Source organism: Melopsittacus undulatus, chromosome 11, assembly GCF_012275295.1.
Source record: "Melopsittacus undulatus isolate bMelUnd1 chromosome 11, bMelUnd1.mat.Z, whole genome shotgun sequence".
Lineage (NCBI taxonomy): Eukaryota > Metazoa > Chordata > Aves > Psittaciformes > Psittaculidae > Melopsittacus > Melopsittacus undulatus.
Window position 1 is genome coordinate 16,533,657 of NC_047537.1, and position 21,345 is coordinate 16,555,001.

Below are 21,345 nucleotides of genomic sequence, written 5' to 3' on the forward strand. Positions count from 1 at the left end.
AGCCATCCTATCCCTACACTGTCCTTAGGGAGGGGGCTCTTACCATACCCATGTTCTTAGGAGTGGGGCCCTGAGATGCTCCTGCCCTGACCAGCCTTTCCCAGCTCACTCCATGCCCTCAGGTCCCCTGATCCATAAATGAATTCCAACAGGATTCTGGGTGTGAGGAGAAGGGAGAGACCCAAGTGCTCTTCTTCCCTCCTGCCCTGTAGGCACCCATGGCAGATCATCAGTGGGCTGAGCTGCAGCCAGGAGGCACATCCCTTCCTGGGGGCTGGGGGCCATGGGGCTCCAGGAGGAAAGAGTCAGGAGGGAGCTTTAAGGAATGATTAACAGCCTCAGCCACAGCAGGGCCATGGGTCAAAGGGGTCCAATTATTCCTGGGGATATTCCTACTGGAGGGGGAGATAATCCAAGAGGGCCAATACAGGTCCATCTGGACATCCGGTTTTGGAGCAAAGCAAGGACAGCGGCTGTTGGGACAACTCTTGAGCTGTGTTCATGCTCTCTCTCTGCAGGACTTTCGGACACAAGCCTGTGGGTCACCCTGACATTGCTGACTCAGGCATGGTCTCCCCCCTCAGCACAGATTTCCAGGAATGCCATCCTTAATGTCTCCCGCTAGGCAAATCAGAGCCATCATATGTTTAGGGAAAAATTGGATTTGCCTTGTAATCTAATCAATGTTAAATAACAGTAATTCTAACTCCAAGGCTCTGTGTTTAAAGTGCTGTTAGTCTCCGGGGATCATTGGAGTTATTTAATCTAATGAAATCACCATTACTGTCTCACGAGGGTGCACCACGGGGATGGCTTTGCAGGGAAGGAAAGCAATGGTTAAATAATTGGGAATCGGGGCCAAATAGTGGTGGTAGATGAGCAGAGTGCAGTTGAAGGTTTCACTTAGTGAGAACCCAGAACTCTGGCTGCATCTTTCTAACAGTGACTGTTATTGCTTAGTGGTGATGTGCATGTGCCCAGGTTCCTTCTGTCACCTCCCTGCGCAGGCTGGACCACACTGGTACCACCTTTTCTCAGCCCAAGTAGGAGCTGTGTTGTTAAACCCATCTCATTACTCCATCCTGCATCACATCTTACTGTGTTATTCCCTATGAGGGTCCAGGCTGTGTTGTTTGCTGGTTTTAAGCTGTTTTCCCCAAAACCTGCTGTACTTTCTTCATTTTTATTAAGCATTCTTTTCCCTTATCTCCTTTTTAGAGGGAGACAGGACCGGCTCCAGTGCACATTTCCCTTGCTGGCTTCACATTAATCTCTGAACCACAGTCAATTCACTCATTACAGAGCAAGCTGAGCCCTATTGAGCCAGTTGCTTTCCTATGCGCTGAACTGATTGTATTCAAACACATCGGAGTTCTATGAGCAGCAGGCAGGGAGGGACTGTGCTGCTGTCAAACACCAGCACGGCTGTATCCTGTGTAACGGGGGAGTGTTCCTTCCCTGGAGCGTGTGCTCTAGTTTCCCATTATTATTTCTTTAATAAGACTGATACTTACTGTACATCGCTCATTTGCTGCTAAAATTGGAGCCATTAGAGCAATAAGTGGCAATTACCTTCTGAGCGGTGTGGTGTGTGAAGGCAGCACGGAGGAGGCTGGAGCCTGCCTTTTGGGAGCAAACACCCTGGAGCAGCAGCATAATGCTGGAGTGGCTTTGTAGGGACAGTTGGGATGGTGCCCAGCATCCTCCAGAGGCAGGATTGCACCCATGGGTGCTGGGAGAGGATGCATCTGGCTTGACGTCAGTGCATGATGGGGATGAGGAGGGGTTGTGGCTCTGCTGTTATCTTGGGACATGTTATCCATGCTTTGAGCAGCCTGTCCCCAAGGAGTGGCTTCTTCCCTGAAAAACAATCCCCATGTTGAAAGCAGATAAAAAAGGAACATGTCTGGTGATTTAATCATATTGAGTGATTCTAAAATCACCTTTGGGCTGCACAGCAGCGTGCCACAGGCCTCTGGAGGAGCACATGCGATAGGACCAGGGAGGGTTTGGGTTAGATCTCGGGAGGAGGGAAGGTGAGATGTGACAGCAGGGCTGAGAGCTGCATCCTCAGTGACCACAGCCTGGCCAGCTGTGCAGGGACCCTTGTCCCCATAGTGACAGCACTGTGTCCTTAACACCAGTGTGGATGAGCCACAGCACAGGTCCCAGGCCATGTGTGGGAGCACAGGCAATGCCCTGTGTGCTAACGAGGGGGTCTGGGAGATGCTGTTGGCGAGGCCGGTCCCTGTGGGCAGCTCCTCAGCGACAGCCGGGATGTCTGTGTTCATTATGCACATCCCTTTCATGCTGCCTTCATTATTCGCGTGCTATCTACTGTCATTAAGATATCAAGTTCATTTAGGTACATCCACATTGGCAGTTTAATTATGTCTGGGTACTACTCTGTATTTTATTCATGGACTATCTGGGGGCGGTTGTCAAACACAAGACCAGGAGATAAAGGTTTGGTGGCTGCAGAATGCTAATGTCCTGCTGGTTCCCTTTTGACAAATACACATGCCAGTTATTACCAAACTGATTATTTCATTCATTAACACCACATACATCAGCTCCCTTCACCCAGTATTATTGTATACATTCATCTCTTCATAAACAATTACCTGACAAGGTTGGGAAAGGCAAGTACTGGGGAATTAATGCTCTGATGGGAAGTTCCTGGCGTGGCTTAGCAGCAAGGTGCTGGGATGGGGGGTTGGTGAGTGGAATGCCCCGTTAGCGCGATGGCTTCATTAATCAAATTAGGGACAATAGCACGTCACATGTGTGCCATGTTTCCCAACAATACCAAACCCGTTCACATTGTGCGGGGGGCTCAGCGGATGGGGCTCCCTGTTCGGTTTGTGGTGATGGAGGGGATGAAATGAAAGCCAGGCAACCCTGCAGGAAGGCTTGGGAAGCATTCGCTGTGGCCAGACCATGGTGTGCATTTCTCATCTGCCCTTCTTTTTTAACTATTATTATTATCCTTATTGTCGTGAGGAACATTTGCATGAGAACAGGTTCTTTGTTTATTGTTTGTGCCTTTTTTCTGGCTTCCTCATGTTGCTTTGCTGAAGCTGTAACCCCTCCACTACAGCATTAGCCGCGGTGGTGGGAATGATTAAGACACTACGAACGTTCAACCATCTGGGGAACAAAACCCCCTGGGTCTTCTTGTCTAACTGTAAAAGGCTGGTGATGGAGGAAATAAAACATACAGGGAGACACAACAGTGAGGAATAACCAAACTCGTGATTCCTGCAGTTCTCTTGGAGACCGTGGTGAATCCCATTGGAGAGGATTCATGATGCTGCTCGCCCAGCTGGAGGTCACTCTCACAGTCTGGACCTGCCATAAGTAGCATCTTCCAGCACATTATGACCAGCATTAACCCCTGTGGAAGCAATCAGAGCTGGAGCTGCTCTCAGCAATTCTCCTGGAACCCATGTGGTTTCCGTGTGTTGGTGGTGCCTTATTTATTTCTTTAAGTACATTGTACCCTCAACTGTTTCCACCATGGAGCAGGAGCAGCTGCAGGAGGCCACCAACACAGCCAGAATCAATTCAGCTTTTCCCTCAAGCAGACACGCTCGGAAAGTACTGCTTCAGGGGTCACACTTCTGCACTACTCCAGCGCAGGATTTGCAAGCTAAATAAAGGATCCAAGTGAGGTTTAAGTGCCTAACTCCCTTAGGCCCCTTTGCAAAAAGCCCCACTGGAATAACTAAGAAGCTTTCGCTGTGCATTTGCAGCAGCATTAATTCTTGCTATCTCTATGAGTCTCTTTGATCACACTTCAAAATCTTCATCTCCAGGGGTCCTGTCTGGGCTTTCCAGCGTGGTTTAAGAGCAGACATCTCAGTGGTTTTTGGGGAGACCTGGTCCCCCAGGACCCGGAATCACTTTTCAAAGCCTTGCCTGTGGTCTCTGTGTCGGAATGGAAAGATCACCCCATGCTGAGGGCCCTGCAAAGTCAGACCCCCTGTCCCAGTCAGGGGTGGTGCCTGATTGTTGCGGTGGGCCTTGGTGCCAGTGTGGATTTGAAATCCCTGCTGCTGTTGGAGTATCAGTGTGGGCTTAACTAGCTTTGCTGCATTTTCTTCAGTGGAAGAGGGAGCACACTCTGGGTTTTCTTCTCTTTGTGGATGCTGAGAAATGAAGAGGGGAGGAGAGCAGGTTTTACTAAACGGAGCATCCCTGCATAATGAGAAGCTGGGGGTCACAGAGTCATAGAATGGTTTGAGTTGGAAAGGACCTTGAGATCATCCTTTTCCAACCCCCCTGCCATGGGCAGGGACACCTCACACTAAACCATGGCACCCAAGGCTTTGTCCAGCCTGGCCTCTTTAGGAGATGACCTGAAATCCCCATCCTACGCGAGTTTGGTGCTGAGTGAGAAAGATGAGGGTTTATTAGCCTGGACCCAAATGTCTCAGGTTGACGTAGGAAGCTGAGGTCACTAATAGTTTAGGTTTTTTCCATCCATTCTTATTCTGGAGAGCACTTTTCTCTCTTTTCTTTCTTACATTAATGAGCTGGGTTCACTCTTAGAGACCTTGATGTCACTCTAATGCCCAAGGAGCAGCCTCTGCAGTGCAGTGACGTGAAGCTGAGCATGGTACAAAGCAATGGAAGAGCCGGACCTGAGCTAGATATGCACAATTTACCGGTGAAATTTAGATCTGCTATCAACTAAAACGTCCTGAAATACATCAGATGACTCTGACACCAGGTTAGACAGTGATTCATTCCCTGGGAGGAGGTGGAATAGCTGAGCACAGAAAAGAGCTCTTGATGCGCCAACACTGTGAGCTGTGGCTAAAAGCCCTTCTTAGCCTGCGGGGCTGGAGGAGGCTGGGGTGTGATTGCTCAGCGAGGTTCCTTCTGCACTAGCCCCTGCCTTGCCCAGAACTTGCAAATTAGGTTAGGAAGGATCTTTTAAAGCTTTCCATTTTCTGGAGACTTTTGCCCTCTTTGCACTTGGCTGCTTTGCTCCAGGAATGGAAGCAGGGAGCCCTTCCCTGCCATTAAAGTTTCATTTAGCAAAAGGACAAAGAATTGGCACAGGAAGGATGAAGAACAACTGCAAGGGTAAACTCGTGTGATTCCATATATTTCAGATCATAGCCAGAGGTCAGGCTCCCTTTTTGTAATACAGATAGAGGCTTTTTTGGCCTGGCAGCAGGAGGAAATGAGTAGTGATATATAAAGAAGTCACTTGTCAGCATAATTTAAGAAACAACCTCTGTTCTCAAAAGCGGGGTCCTTTGAGGTAGCTGGGTCTTTCATAAAGCTCTCACGCACACATACACACAGATACACATGCAGCATCCCCAGCAGTGTAGGGCATGACACAGTATTTCCCAGAACTTAATAATCCCTGTTGAATTGTTTAGGACTCCACAACAATATCTTGGATCCTTTTATCTCTGCAGAGAAGGGAGAAAGCCCACCTCCCCACTCCCAACAAACCCCGCAGGCAGGCGGTCCATTAACCTGCAGGGATACCGGAGTGTCCCTGTGCCCTGGGTGCATCTCATTCTGCTGCACCCACTTACCATTTCCAATATCATTTCCCTGTTTCCATCTTCAGCTGCTCTAATTTAGCTACTTTACTTCCTGCACTGACTGCATCCTGATTTTTGGTCTCTGAGATGTAGTGGGATTTCTCCCCAGGAGGAAAGGAGGGATGGAAGAACACAATTTTTTTTTCTCCTGAATTACCTTTATTCAGAGGTTTTCTGTGTCCTTCCCATTTCCAGACAACATTTTGTTCCCCTTCTCTCTAGCTTCATTTCTAAACCTTGCTCCTCTCCCATCCTTTTCCCCTTCTTCCATGGGAAGAATGCATGCACTGCGGTGAGGGCGTGTGGCTGACGGTGCACCTGTGTTTGTGCCTAAGAAAAATGAGGCAGACACAGAAAACAAGCAAATCACATTATATATTGCAGGCAATAATGGAGCTCCCAGGGGACAGAGATAATATAGTGAGAGACAAAGGAACAATAGACTTTGCTGGCCTGAGCGCTCACTTGATTGTGGCTCTTCTGGAATTATCCTGGACTTTCTCTGCATGAGTGGAGCATTGGACCTGATAAGAGATCAGGGTGTGATCCAGGGGCTGTGGTTGGGATGAGCATCATTTTGAACAGGAGCCCTTGCTGTACGTGTTGTTTTTAGAGGGAGTCTCTTGCTCTTCACAGGAGACGCACAGCACAAGGGATGGGGAATATGTTAAAGCTGGCTCTGATTTCTGTGCTTTGGGAAAACACACTCTTGTCTGAGGGACTTTGTGTGGAGAGCTGTGGCAATTTGTGTTCCCATTCAGTGGTGGGTGCTGTGGGGCAGGTGTGCCATTAGCAGTAGGGGAGGGAGCAGTGGAAATTCCCTGAGTTTTGGATGCAGAAAGAGGCAGCAGGATAAAACCTCTGGCACTAACCATGGGGAGGACTTCCCCCATGTTATATTTGGGGTGCTTGAAGGACATAACGGGGCTGGTTGTCCTCAGGCCTCAAGGTGGCTGAGCGGGGGGCAGAAGGCCAGGTTAAGGCAGAGCTGTTGGGGTGCATGAGGGGGATGGCTTTGCTCATAAGCCTGGGTGGTGAGGAGCCTTCCAAACCAAAGCACTGCTAGCTATTGGGAAAATCCTGCCTGGGATGCTCTCCTAGGGCTTCCCAAAGTTCTCTTTGTGGAGGCAGACAATGCTTTGAAATGCACATCAGTCTTTCCTTCTTCTTTTCTGCTCATTTCCTTCTTTTCTTCCTTTCTCCCTTCTTTTTCCTTCTTTCCTTCTCCTTCCTTCTCTCTTTTATTTCTCTTCTCTTTTCCACCCTTTTTTTTCCTGTTCATCTTTTTCTTCTTTCTCTTCCTTTCTCTCTGTCTTCTATTTCTCTCTTCTGCTTTTTCCATCCGTCTGTCTGCCTTTCCACCTTTCTTAGACCTCAGCAAATTCCAGGAAGGCATCAGTTGTCTTTAACACCCAAAGGAAAAATCGAAGGGAAGGGTTCAATTACTTGCATGAAAAATGAGTCTCCTAACCAAGGTCTATCCATTTGCTAGTTGTGCTTGTTTTAAAACTGAATTATAGAGACGGCACATTTTTCTGGAGACAAATGCATTAATTTCTCTCAAAACAGACAAGAGGGAAAATAAGATAATAAGAGTTTCCGCAGTGATTTATATGCCTTTGTGAAAAATGATGGGGGCAGACGGCAGCGCGCACCAGCAGCCCATGGGGGAAGGGGCAGGGGGTGGCAGGGATGACTGTAAGGAAAACTGCCAGAAGTCCAACTATGATTGTTGGTTTTAGATGATATAGGATCACTTTATGTCTCTGACTGGCTTGAAAAATCTCTGTCTCTCTCTCTCTCTCTATACACACATAAAATATATACCATATGATGCACTTAAAATCAGCGCGGGCTATGCTGTTTATACAGGAAAGGATTGTGTTTCTCTCCGACCTCTCCCCAGCCCTCCTTCTTCTGCCGAAGGATAAACTGGGACCTTTAGAAAACAAAGTGGTGGCTACAATTTTTAACAGATTTGCTCTTGCATATATTTATACAGGGCAGGAGAGCCCTTCCCTAGGGCTTGCCTGTGCTCTTGGGCAAAAACCAAAGGGGGGTGGTGAGTTTATTTTTCTTTATCTGTTCACTTTGCCTTGATTTATATGCTAAAAGAGATATTTTTATTATAGTGCACAGTAAATTGGGTTTTTTTATGGCTCATGAGAGCTGTTTTCCAAAATTGGACTATTTCTATAGTACACTGATTGCGATGTATTTCCGATCTTAATGTCTAAATCAAATCAAATACACCCAATCATATTTGGTTTTAAGCTCTTTTGAAATAGGATGAAATGGGCAACTTTTTCTCGAGAAGAGGTTGTGTCACTCAGGAAATCATTTCAGTTTAGCAAATAAAGGCTTTTGGTGGGAGCTCGAGATTCTGGAAAGTTTTGAAGCCTTTCTGTGGTGGTGCAATCCATGGGAAGCACGTCCGGGAGGCCAAAGGCCATAGGGGCTTTAGTACCTACACTGAGGTTTCTCTCCAGTTACTTATAGGAATGATTCAGTGAAGTTATTCCCTGTTGGTTTCCGAGTAGAAAATCCTGTGGCGTTCAGATGGATCCGAGAGCAGAGGGAAGCTGGAAATGATGCTTTAAAGCAAAACCTAAATCTGTTCCAGGGCAGATGGTTAATTGTGTGGTTCCATTTATTTGTTTAATGCAAATCACGTCCAGTTTGCCCATGGTGCTGGGGGAGCTGGGTTCCTGTTTGTTTTGCTAGAAACTGGCCTGAGATCTCATTGCATCTTCTGCAGCTCCCCCCTGCAGCTTTGTGGTCCTCAGTGGAGGACCTTTGTATCTCCAGGGCTGGTGGAGAGGAGAAGCATCAGCTCCCACAGAGAATGGGATGGGGATAAGCTGCCAACACTGTCGGTTACAGCATTCAACTTCCCATCTTCATGGCTCCAGGGCAGTGAAGATGCTTCAGTGAATGGCAGCAGCCCCTTCTCCCATCCCAAAACCACACACTGGTCAGTGTCTGTGGGTTTGGGCACCCTCCATCCTCTCCAGCCTTAGACCAGGAGGGTGTTTCAGGGGGTTTCCAACTTCCCAAATGGGCCTAATTGAAGCCTTAAAGAGATTTTTCACAGATTCATGGCTTTTCAAAGGAGAAATTTGCATATTAATAAGAAGCTGTTCAGACTGATTGGCTTAATGTGTTTGGGGTAAGTATAATTAAATGTCAAGGGAAATATATCATGAAGTAATGAAGCTGAAGCTAATTTATCAAAAAATGAATCCTAAAGAGGGAGACATTTCCAATAACAAACAATTCTTTAACCTTCCTCTTTAAGATGATTTGCTTAGTCAGGGCTGAAATGTGCAGTCTTGAAGATCCTCACGTGAGAGAGACATGAGATGGTTATTGGTTATGGGGCCCCAAGGCTGAGCCCATCAAGAGGGTTCACTTGGGCCCAGGTCAGGGAAGTGCAGCTCTGGTCCCTCCGAGGCAGCATTTGGGATGCTGTTTGGGGGGATGTACATGTGTAACACTTCAGGGGTGCCCTTAGGGAAGAAGAGCTGGGTTGAGGTTTAATTATATCAGATGCTGGGTCCCTTCTGACCATTTTATCCCCATCCCTCAGTCTTTTCTCTTTACTCTGTAAGCTTTCAGAGCATGTGCCATGTCTTGTTCTGTCACATACAAGCTAGGGATAAAGATCAGCCCCATACAGACTGTTTAATAAGAACAAAAAATGCACTGCACATTCAGAACTATGATGCAGGTCCTCAAGCTGGGTATTCTAATGTAGGACTAAGGAGGATGAGGTCCAGGTTGAAGTTTATGCTAGTTGCTATGAAGGCTGTGACTTACCCTTCTGTGTGATGGAAGGGGGTTTTGTGACTCCCTGTGCAGAGGGCAAACAGGGCATGGACTTCTCAGCAAACCCCTGCCTTGGGTTCATGGGATTCATTCCCAGCCATGCACTGACTGTCCTCCGCCAGCAGTCCATCAGTGACTTGCTCCCATGCATGGTGAGAGTGGGATTGGGAGCTCTTGATCTGTAACTTTATGCACTTGCAAAGGAGAAAAGGAGGGTACAGAGCTGTGAAAGGATCTTGCCCATTGTCTCAGCTGGAAATCCTCTTTGGCATAATATGGGGGATAGAGGGGAATCAGCAGGTTGCAGAAGAATAGAGGCATCTGTAGAAGAGAGCAGAAGTCGTGTCTATTTTCATTAAGAGGCATCGCAGTTACAATAAAAACAGCGCCAAAGAACCAACAGAACCAGCCGGAGAAGTCTGAATTTACCCAAGCAAATCCATCTGGGAAATGAGGAATCACTTTTCATTTGGGAGTTGCATTGGAAATATGATGAACTCGCTGTGGGCCTGATTTGTTGCCTCACAAGAATTAGCTGGTGCTGCAGGAATCTGGCAAACAGCTCATGCCTTATGCTTGGAGGCCTAACTAAGCTGGGGTTAAGCTCTCACTGGGGAAGGTGCCTGGTGCTGGAGAGGCCACTGATATGTAAAAACAGGGGCATCAAAAATGCATGTGGCCACTGCTGGAGGTGGTGAGCACAGGGTTCAGGTCTGATGGGGTAATAGAGGGTTTTTGGTCCCCAGTGCATGGCACACCCCAAAGGTGTGCTCATTAAGGCTGCTGGGGTGCCTTGAGGATAAAGAGCTCTAGGGCTGGGATAAAGAGCAGGCTCATGGCCAGGCTGGAGTGGGGGGGAAGCACTGCAAGACTCCTCAGCAGGAGAGGTGGCTGATGAACCCACCTCAGCCCCAGCAGAGAAAGTAGATGGTGCCTGCTGGTGTCTCAAAGGATGGTGATGTGGTAAAAGGGGTCTATGGCCAAGGGCTCTGGAGCAGTTTGTCTGCTGATAGTCAGACAGCAGGGGTTTACCAGCAATGCAGGACCCAGCATCCTCCCAGATGGATGCAGAAATGCTCCAGGATGACTTGGCATTTTAGCCATTGGAAAGAAAACAAACAGCTACAAACCTCCCCTTCCCAAAGGCCCAGCTGGTCAGCCTGGAGGAAGCAGCAGTGCCACCCGTGATTGCCACAGCCCCAGTGAGTTTCTTGTTCCAGCAAAGAAAATCAATGGCTTGCATGGCTAATGGCATCAGAGAGTTTCTACCTGTCGATAGCACTTAGACACTGGTGGTCTCCAGGAGATGCCCAGCTGTGCTTCCCAGCAGGGTTCCTTCTCCCATACCAGTTGCAGGATGCTGGGGCAGCAGCATCACCTCTTGTCATTAGCATCACCTTCCATAGGAACCAGGAGACTCAGGGCTCCCCACTTACCTGCTGCCCTCAGAACAGCAGCTCTGCTTGGTGACAATTAATCAGAGCAATTAGGGTGAGGGCTGTAATTAGCTCTGGTTCGTGCAATGTCCCTTCCTAGGGCAGCTGGTGAGCAAAGATCCCTTTGCAGCCCCTCTGCCCCTTCATATCACCCCAAGCCCCATCACTCCAGTGCTGGGGAAGCCAGTGTGAAGTTACACATGTGCCTACTCATAGGGGTGTCTCTTGGGGGCAGAATGAGCCCCTTATCTTGGGGACACTGCCTCTTCCTGCCGGGTCTCATCAGTGTGTGCCCTTGGCCAGGATTGTTCCTGTGCTTCCGGAACAGGTCACGTTCCCGAGATGCAGGAAGAAAGCATCCACCTGCAGTTATCAGCAGCAGCCCGTGCAAACAGGCCACTTTCTCCGCAGCATTCCTTTGATGGGTTTTCCAGCCCTTGGGAAGGAGGTGGCTTCCTGCCTGCAGCCTCAGGGTGGGGTGACAGCGGTCATTGCCCCCATGAACTGGAGTTTAGTGTCCAAGTGCCTGTTTTAGAAGCAGGTTAAACCCACAAAGGAGCAGAGCTGCAGCAGGGGTGCAGTTTGGGAGGGGGGGTCTGCTAGGGACCCCCCCCGGAGCCTGGTATAGCCCTTGGGTGGACTCACAGGTGCTTGTGACAGGATGGGCACAGCATGGATGCCCAGATGTGCCCAGCTGCCTGCCTCATCCTTGTGTCTCACCCTGCCCTGGACAGAGCCTGCTTTGGGGCTTTGGTTGCTGCAGGGGGTTTGGATGGGGACAGGGCAACCTGGGGGTCCCTGCGGGCTGCAGTTTAGGTGGAGGTTTGCACCACGGATGCTGGTGTCAGCCCGTCAGCTATCTCCTAAACTTGAGAGGGAGCTGAACTGGAAGGAGAGGAGGGAGGGACGGGAAGGCAGCTCCACTGATAAGATGCTGCTTGACAGATACAGCGTGGAAACAGATGCTACCGGCTGCAGATGTAATGAGATACATAAATACCAGACTTGCTCAAATAAACGCCAGCATCCGCTGTAAGGATGAGCTCGGGAGCTCCCGGTGCTGCTGACTGGGTGCCAGCAGTGAGCACAGCACAGTTGGATTTGGAGGGATGAGGAGAGATGCTCTGTGACAGGAGAAGGTGGGAAGATGTGGGGGGGTTCACACGTTATCACTGTGCCACGTTTATCCTGAGTGATGCCTGTGGCCAGGGCTGTGCTGCAGCACCCAGCAGGGACCATCCCTGCAGCCCATGCTTTAGGCTGTGCCCACCACCAGGGCTGGGCTTTGGGGTGTTTGCTGTGTGCCTAAAAGTAACGACGCAGCCCATGTGCTTTGAGAGCTGCCCGCTCATGCCAGCACTGTTCTCATGTATGCTTTGATTTCTTAACCCCTCCTGGAGTGCTGGGATAGTAAAAACCCTGTGTCCTGGGAGGGATCCTGCTGAACTGGGCACAGGGAGTGCACCAAGGTGTCAGGAGGCTCCTCAGCACATCTGGGAGCAAATAACCCAGGGACCACTGCGGCACAATGGTAGGAATGGGAGAGACCCATGGGTTGTCCTCTCCCAGAGCTATCCCTGACTCTTACGTCACTCCAGCCTCAGCCCAATCCATCCTCTATAAACCCAGTGGCAACACTGTCCTTTAGCATCAGCTGGATTTGATTTTACATCCAGTGAAACAATGAGCGTTTTTCCTTTCTCCTTCCAGACCTCTCTGATCTTTTGCCACTCTCCCTGCAGCTCCCTCAGTCCCACAGTTTTGCTTGGGTTTTTTTTCTGGACACTTTTTACCCGTTTCCTGATGGGCATCTTCCCATTTAATGCTTTTGCCCGACATCTAAAGCAAGGCAAAGCAGCAGGTTCAACTAACTCCAACGTGCCCTCACAGCTCATCAAAGCAAGTGTGCAGCACAGCCCCTGGGCTGAGACACCGGCCTCACAGGACAGACGCACTCATCTCTTTAGGCAGCGTATTTTAATCCATATATGCGAACACACCACTGGTTGCATCAAGTTATCCCTTTTGCCAGAGCATCTTTCATTTCAAGTATCTCCCGTACATGGTGTAATGGCAGTTCTGGGAGGGTGGGCTCAAGGGTGGGGGACAGACGAGTGTTGTGACTGCAGGTTGGGTTTTTACTACATTTTTACACTGCTTTAAGTGATTTGGAAGAGAAAGAGAAACACGGGGAGAGGAGAAGCCAACTTGCTGGTGGCTGCAGGGAGCAATGCACACTGCCCTGAGGGCACGAGGCTGCATCATCACAGTGCTTGCTGTGCCTCAGTTTCACCATAGCTTTGTGTTTCTCCCCATGCCTGTCACTGTCTGGCCCCTTCCTGGAGACAAAAACTCTGTCAGCATTGCCATAGGGAAGAGAGAGGTGAAATAAGCCCCTTCAGTTCATTTTCCCTCTGTGCTCTGCTCTCCCAGCCCTGCCATAGCATCCACCATCATGCCAGTCACTTAATACTTGACACACAGAAGGCAGCACATGAGCAAGAGGCAGAACATACTAAGTGGTTCTGAAGGGCAGTGCCCAGCTCGGTGCTGCTTGGTTTGTTGGGGGGTTGATGGAGGGGGTTTCACTGCAGCCTTGGATACTTCTGGCTCCCAGAGATATATTTCTTCTCTTCTTCTCCCTCCCATACACAAAGCCCAGGTAATTGTTAACCTTTAACCACGCCATCACTTCATGGTGCAAAAGCAGGATGAGGGATGGGTGTTTGCTGGTGTGAGAGTGTCCAATCCTCCTCTGATCCATGTTACATTTCTGGGAGCAGATTTGACCTTTCCCTATCGGAAAGGCTCTTCCGTGGGATCCAGGGTCCCGCAGCTGATTGCAGAGCTCGGCTGTTGGGCTCTCTCAGAAGGAGCAGTGTTGTCTTTGATAGAGCTTTTCCTGCAATGACCTCTTCAGTGGCACTTCCTTCAAAACAGCACCTGCCACCACAAGAGACTTCCTTTCCCAGATCCCAGCCATTGGATGTGGAGCAAAACCAAACTGCAGTTAGGTTAAACTGCACAGGGCAGAAAGTAACAGAGGGCAGGTTTTTGGTCTCTGAAGCTTGCTCTAAGGTGCTTGTTACCACATTCATTAATGTGATGTTAATGGATATCACATTAATCAAAGGAGTGTTTCCATCTTGGATGCTCCCAATATCTGCCTGGGGGTTTTTCTTCTCCACCATTTCTTTGTGTATATCCCATTGCTTGACACTGCTCAGGTTAGTGGCAAAGATGGAAGAAGCAGCTGGAGGCTGCAACAATGGCCCCCCAGCCCCGGCTGTGCAGGGAATGGGTTTTGGGATGCATGGAAGGAAGCAGTGCCCTTCTGCTTCCGCCATGTGCCATCATCCCACTGCAACACGCAGGCTGTGTAATGGAACAACCCTGATAGCTGAAGTCAGCAGCACCTTCGGGAAAGCCCAGCTCTGTGTAAACAGACTGCGAAACCCTGGCTTCGCATTCCTGCTTCATTCCCATCCTTTATCCAGCAGATAGCTCCCAGCCTGCCTGCCCCTTTGGGGCTGTGGCCAGGTCAGTGGGAACATGGCCAAAGACAAGGGTAAACATCAGTGTGCTGGGGAAGGGAGCAGAGGCAGCTCCTCCTTCACCGCCTCTGCTGCTGCTGCAGGGGAATGGGAGAGCATCAAGCTGAATCAGCAGCGTGTGAGAGGGGTCCAGAGACACAAACAGCATCCCCAGGTTACCACTGCCATGCACATGCCCCAGATGTGGGTTTTCCTCCATCTCAGGACTTGGTTGATGGTGTTTTGCAATTTCAGGCTGTTTGCTGGGATCTTTCTTTGTCCTTCACTGTTCATTCACCCTGGGTTGTGTTGCTGCAAACCCCAGTGCTGGTCCAAACCCATTCTCTGCATCCTCCTCAGTTGTATGTCAACTGCCACTTCAGGCAGTGCACAAACTCACTACTGCTGCCAGTGAGCTCAAGGTAAACCTGGCCACGTACTTGGATGGAGAAGGGTGAGCAAGACCCCACAACTGAGATGCTTCTTCAGTACAGTACAGTGCTCACCCTGGACTGACACTTCTCCGTGGCACCAACCTTGGCACCCCTTGTTCTGGATGATCATTTCAATCCATCCAGCCTGGATACCTGGGCTCTGGTGGGGAAGTCATACTAGGACTGGTGGGGAGAAGGAACTCATATCCTGGGGTTAAGAGGAGACAAATCCTGCCCTTAGCACACAATAGGGGAAGGTTTAACCAGAGGCCAGAGAGCACGTGAGGCTGATCACTGTAATCACAGCAGCTTTATTTATCGCTCTGGGTTGCAATGGCACGAGGTCTGTTAAAGAGCTGCCCTTATCTGCCGACGTCAGCCTCCCTTCCAGAGAGATCTGGACTAGATTTATGTGGGAAAGGTCCATCCACAGCTGCTTTTAATGCCTCACATGCTGCCAAGGAGCCCAGGAGGTCGTGGGCAGGACATGGTTGGGTCCAGCTGGGAGCAAAGCAGCAGATGGACTTCAAACAGCAAACTTACCTCCAGTGTTCTGGATCCAATGACCTCTATGGGAAACAGCAGCACGGGGCTGCTCCTCCTGCATGAAGCAGGCTGTCCCCTCCCCAAAATCTCATTTGTGGAACAACCGGTGCTTGTTTTCTCGCCAAGCACCAGCTTTCCTTGCTGCTTTGAGTTGGTGGGACAGCAGCACAGGTCAGCTGAGGCCAACCAGCTGGTTTAGCCCATTTCCTGGCTCTGATGAAGCTGAGGTGGGTACGCAGCATGGGCTGCTGGCAGATACCAGCATCACACAGCACTGCATCTGTTCCTCCAAGCTGTATTTCCAGAAGCACAGGGTGCTCAGGCTTGTAGGGGGGGAAACCTGCTTTGGTACTCTGGTTTTGTGACAGAAAGTGATGCTTCTTCCCCAGTATTGTTAACAAGGGACTCGAGATCAGGTGCCGTCACTTGGACTCTGATCTCCAGGGCATGGCTCCAACTCACACCCTGCTTGCCCTGGGAAACTCAAAGTCAAGCTTTTTAAAGGCATCATTACAGCCCATAGAGAGATCCAAAAGCCATAATAAAGGTCAGTTCCCACACCAGGAGTGTCTGAGTATTGGGAGCCGATGTCAAGGACGGGCATCGGTGCAGCTCCACGTGAATCACTGGTCCTGTATCCCAGTGCCCAGCCCTAGCACAGCATCACCCCCAGCCCCTTCCTGCAGCCCCGCAGCTGCACCTCTCCCACCAGTGCTGGAGGATTTGTGCAGCAGCTCCAAGGGAACACAAATCCAACTGTTCCATTACCAAAGTGAAGGCCTGTGAAGCCCAGTGGGGTGGGGAAGGGACTGCAACCCCTCAGTGAGCAGCAGCCCCATGAACTACCTCCAGGGGCTTTGGCCAGACACGGGAATGACCATTTCAGACACCGCTGCTGGGAAGTATGGACGTGGAAAAGGCCAACTATGCATATGCACACGTAGCCGAAACGCTCCCTTTGAGGAAAGTCTTCCTCCCCTATTAAGTAATTAAATAAAGCTCCGAGCTCTACTAAAATTAAAATAACAGAATGCATTTATTCTGGCAGGGCTCGCTGGTGGCTGCTCTTGCCAAAAACATTTTTGTGGTTCTTGTCTTTTCAAGTGGCTTTTTTGCAATAAAACCCAGATGCCATCGGTCCGAGGAGGCCTCCAGGCAACTGTTTGTGCCCATGAAAGATGCCCTTTGTAATTAATTAATCTCCCAAAAGCTGTGGTAGCACATTCCCCGTGGCTCCTGGCATGTCCCTGCCCGCCAGCCCTGGCAGAGGAGCTGCGTGCTCATTCCTGGGCGCTGAAGAAAGCTTTTGTGTTGCAGCTTTGCCACGAAAGGGGTTAATCTCCTCCATGGGAAGACACAGCGGAGATTTCAACACTTATCACAGCACAAACAGCAGTCAGCTGGAGGGGCTCAGGGACTCTCACATTTCATTGACTTCAGTTTATTTCATCCATCATGGAGTTTGTTTCTGAACCATTTCTACTTTTGGAAGCATCAGGTGATGGCAAATTCCACCATAGAATAGTGTGTCTGCTCAGCAAAGGCCTCCCGTAGTGTCAGCAGTGATTGCCTTTATATCTTTGCATCCTCTAGGATGCACGAGCGCTGTCTCATATCCCTGAGTTCATTCCTTCTCCAGCCTGCATGTCCCAATTCATGGAGTTTCCCCAGAAAGCCTCATCAAAGATCCATGTCTTTGCTCTGCCTCTCCATAATGTGGTTGCAAATAGAATTGCTTTAGGACGGGTCAATCCTCACTGCCTCATTTGTAATGTAACGACTCAGCCTGGGGTTTGGTTGTTATTGGTGTTTTTTAGCCATTGTTGGCTTTTCATTGTTGCTTTTTTTGATAGATGAGTTTAATTTTGCTGGCATATTGCACAGGTTTGCAAACCAGATGTTGCTGCTGCAGGACTGTAACAATGAGGCAGGCAAGGAGCCGTTCATCACGCACACGGTGCTGCAACCACAGCGGGGTCAAAGACATGGGGTCAGGGCATGGGGGGGATGCAGGTCCCTGCTCCTTAGGACTCAGTTGCCATGAGAACTGCTGGTGGCACTGCAGTGAACCTGCAGCCACCTCCCATCCATCTCCCATTCCCTGCCGTTGGAAGGAGGCTGAGCTGCAGCAACTGCTGAGAGCATGGAAGGAGGGATGGAGGGTTTGTGTATAAATGATGATCGTGGGGATCAGTGTAGGTGCTGGCTCCTGTCTGGGAGTGCGATACATGGGGTAGTGGGAATGCGAGGGGATGGGATGTGGAGGGGCAGGCAAGGATTGGAACTGGGAGCACCCAGGAGGAGCAGCAAATGGCTGCTCCTGTGGGTCCTATACCTTCGTGGTTTGCCTTGTTTAACATCGAGGAGCTCAGGTTATCCCGTGTCCAAATCCTATGGTCCTTTAGCAAACCATATCCAACGCCTGGCCCAGGAGGGCTCTGAACTATCAAGGAGACCATGGAGCAGGATGGAACCTGACTTGAGCCTCAAGCCCCTTCCCACTCCCAGCTCGAGAGCTTCCCAAAGTGTAAGATTACTTTGGGTGGAAGAAGGAAATCGCTGAGGTCAGGGGGCTGATACTGCACATTTTTATGTGACATCAGCTTGCTGCCACCTTGAAAATACCAAAAGATAGAGTCTTGCATCCTGGCCCATGAAAATCCCTTGTGCCCTGCAGGAAGGGAGTGTTGTTACTCCACAAATTCACTGTTATTCCAGGGAATTTAAGCCAATGTGCAGGAAACCCCAATGTGGGCAGGGAGGAATTTAAAGGGATAGGGCATTAGGATTGCAGACATGTGCTGTGCTCTTACAGTGCCACTGCAAGAAGGGAGGTGGGATCACCCTCAAAAAGCCCCTTAGAGGCCTTGAATAGGCAAAAGGGATTTAGATCTAATTTGACAGGCAGTTAAAGAAGTGGGGAGTCAGGAGTGTGTTTAGATGCTTTCCTGAATGAGAGCACTATGGGTCTCTGGACAATGCACATAAGGAAGGAAAGCTGGGCTCTGGGCTGGAGGTGTCAGGCTTGGGAGCATCCTGCCCTTGGTACCCAGGACATCCCAGAGCACTGCATGCAGCAGCACCCCCCAGGGGCATTCAGCACTAACGTGTCCTTCTCTATCCCTCTCTCAGGGACCTCATGCCCAGGACCCTGGAGGGGCAGATCACCATGGAGAAGACCCCCAGCTACTTCGTCACCAAGGAGGCCCCGGCACGCATCTCCTCCATGTCCAAGGGCACGAAGCTCATCGTGGTGGTGCGGGACCCCGTGACCAGAGCCATCTCGGACTACACGCAGACGCTCTCCAAGAAGCCCGACATCCCCACCTTTGAGAGCCTGACCTTCAAAAACAGGACTACAGGCCTGATCGACACCTCGTGGAGCGCCATCCAGATTGGCATCTACGCCAAGCACCTGGAGAACTGGCTCCTCTACTTCCCCATCGGGCAGATCCTCTTTGTGAGCGGGGAGAGGCTCATCAGCGACCCCGCGGGGGAGCTGGGCCGGGTCCAGGACTTTCTGGGCCTCAAGAGGATCATCACCGACAAACACTTCTACTTCAACAAAACCAAGGGCTTCCCGTGCCTAAAGAAGGCGGAAGGCAGCAGCAAACCCCACTGCCTGGGCAAGACGAAAGGCAGGACCCACCCCGACATAGACCAGGAGGTGGTGCAGAGATTGCGGGACTTCTACCGGCCCTTCAACATGAAGTTCTACCAGATGACGGGGCAGGACTTCGGCTGGGACTGAGGCTGAAAATAATAATTTAAGAAAAGGAAAATATAATATAATATATATTTTTTTTACATATCAGTAGAGGGGGGAAAAATACAAAAAAAAATACTAGTTGTGCTGAAACATGATTTGTTCTATTTTTTTCTTTTGGCATTGCTTTGTTTTCTTTCTTCTCTCAGCAATGGGGTGATGTGTCCATCCCAAAAGGAGGCTGTGAGCAGCAGCCTGGTCCTGTTGATGTCTCCTGCTCCCTTCAATGGGCCCCAGGTTCAGCCCTGTTTCTGCAAGGCAAAAAGCAGGTGTAAAGCTTTCAGATGTCCTCAGGAAGTGACAGGGGGGCTTGGGGAGCTCGGAGCCTTACTGGAAGGGCAGCCACATTTTGGCTTGCAAATGCCATTTGAGACCAGACCTCATCACTTTTGACAGTGAAACAAAGGAGGCTTAATACCTAATTTGGCTTTCAAAACCTTACCTTAGGGGGTTTTCTTTATTGCATGAAACCTTTGGTGAATTTCTGTTTCATTTATCCCAATTTTTGTTTGACTTTTGCCCCCCACTAAATCAAGCTCTTTTCATCAACCAAACTTATTTTTCACCTTCACAGAAGCCAAAACCAATAATCCTTTGTTTTGTTTTGAGACAAAACAATTTTGGTAGCCAAAAGTGAAAGAAAACAAATGATTCTTTTGACTCTATGATGAAAATTACCAGGTAGTCAAAAGCCTCATTCATAGGCACTGGCTCTAAACCAGTGTTCCCCATTGCCAGCAATGTGCACCCCTTTTACACTGATGGCAGAGCACAGGGGGGCCCAGCTGAAGGGATCTGGGTGATGGGCAAGGAAGGTCCATACTGAGCTGATACTTGTGGTATGCCTGTTTCGAAGGTGATGGGGAACCCGCTACTCCCCAACTCATACGCAGGAAACAAGCTCACAGTGTGTGGTGGATGCTATTTAAGCCATAATGAAGAATGTTTTAAGTTGGGGCAGTCCTAAAAGAAAAACATTGGAAAAAGGGTTGTTTGGGAAAGAATGAACAAAAATCATGTCCAGGAAGGGGAGAGAATCAGGGGAAGATGATGGAAGTTTCCTTGTCCTTTCCTAAAGGAGAACCAAGGGGGAAGCAGGACAAGAGTATCGGCTGTGCAGGACTTTAAAAATCATCAGGCAAATCAATCCACCTTTATCCCCTTTTTGGCTGGTAAAAATGTCTCAGCATCTGAAATCTTAGTGAAGCACAATCTTGTATTAGCTCATTTAGCTGCTGCCTCCTTAACTTCAGCATTTTCTGGACTGTGGGAGCACCTACTTATTGCTTGGTGCTGTACAAACACAAGATGATGCTCCCTCTCCTGAGTCTAATGTCAAAAATCCCCTTATGGAATAAAACAAATCTGGGGATCACCTGGATATCTGGTTAGGAAGGAGCCTGGGGACCTCACTGCACAAGGGCTGAATAAAGTCACAGCAGAGCACAGATTTCAGGAGTCCAAAGAGAATTGTATCTGAACTTATCATTTAACCCAAGAGGGAGTTATCTCCACCTTGGGTTGTCCTGTTTGACAGTTAGGAAGACAGCTTGGGTCCTGCTAAAGTTTATGGCTCCAAGTTCCACTGCTGCTGTGAAGCCACATCCCCTCCAATGCAATCCTACTCTCCTTCTTCCTACCCACCCCTGCGCACTCCCTCCATTCTCGAGGATGCTGTTCCCTGAAGACACAAACCCACATGGGTTTGAATGCAAGGACCATTTCCCAAGGTAATTAAAATAACTTCATTAGTGTTGTGAGGCCCCAGGACCTTCTCCCCTTGCTGTTGTTATCATCTCTGCAGCTCAATGCTGGAGCTCAAAGCTACCAATTCAGAGAAGTTGGAAGAGTGTTGGGTTCTTAGTAATGGTCTTTCCAACGTGTCACTGGAGACAAGGGGACAAATCTACTCTCTTCCATGTCAGCCACACCAAGGGGGAAGGGGCTTAAGACGCTGCCAAAAGGATGGGGGTTGACGATTGCGAAAACCTTTCTAACACCAAGGCTTGTTGGGGCAGGAGTGGGAGATGGCACCATCTCTCCCACTCCATCCACATGCAAAAGCCAAGCTGGCAGCAAGAGCAAGGCCAGCACAACCAAGCAATGCCAGCACTATAGAGGCACCAAATCTGAGGTTTGAGCTGAAAAGAAGATTTAAGAATGTTGTTTCTTTGGTATTTCAAGGAGACTTAAGGTTGGGCTAATGTGTAGATGCCTGTGACAAGTTGCCAT

At 49.5% G+C, this 21,345-nt stretch overlaps 1 protein-coding gene across 1 annotated transcript in view; it reads left to right on the forward strand.

Moving 5' to 3' along the window:
- Positions 1-19,118, forward strand: part of LOC101879580 (heparan sulfate glucosamine 3-O-sulfotransferase 3A1) — a 31,725-nt gene extending 12,607 nt beyond the window's left edge. Inside the window, exon 2 of the mRNA XM_034067847.1 lies at positions 18,480-19,118. Within this exon, the coding sequence (XP_033923738.1) occupies positions 18,480-19,098 (619 nt within the window). The 3' untranslated portion in view covers positions 19,099-19,118. The remainder of the gene's footprint in view (positions 1-18,479) is intronic.
- The last annotated feature ends 2,227 nt before the right edge of the window (positions 19,119-21,345 follow it).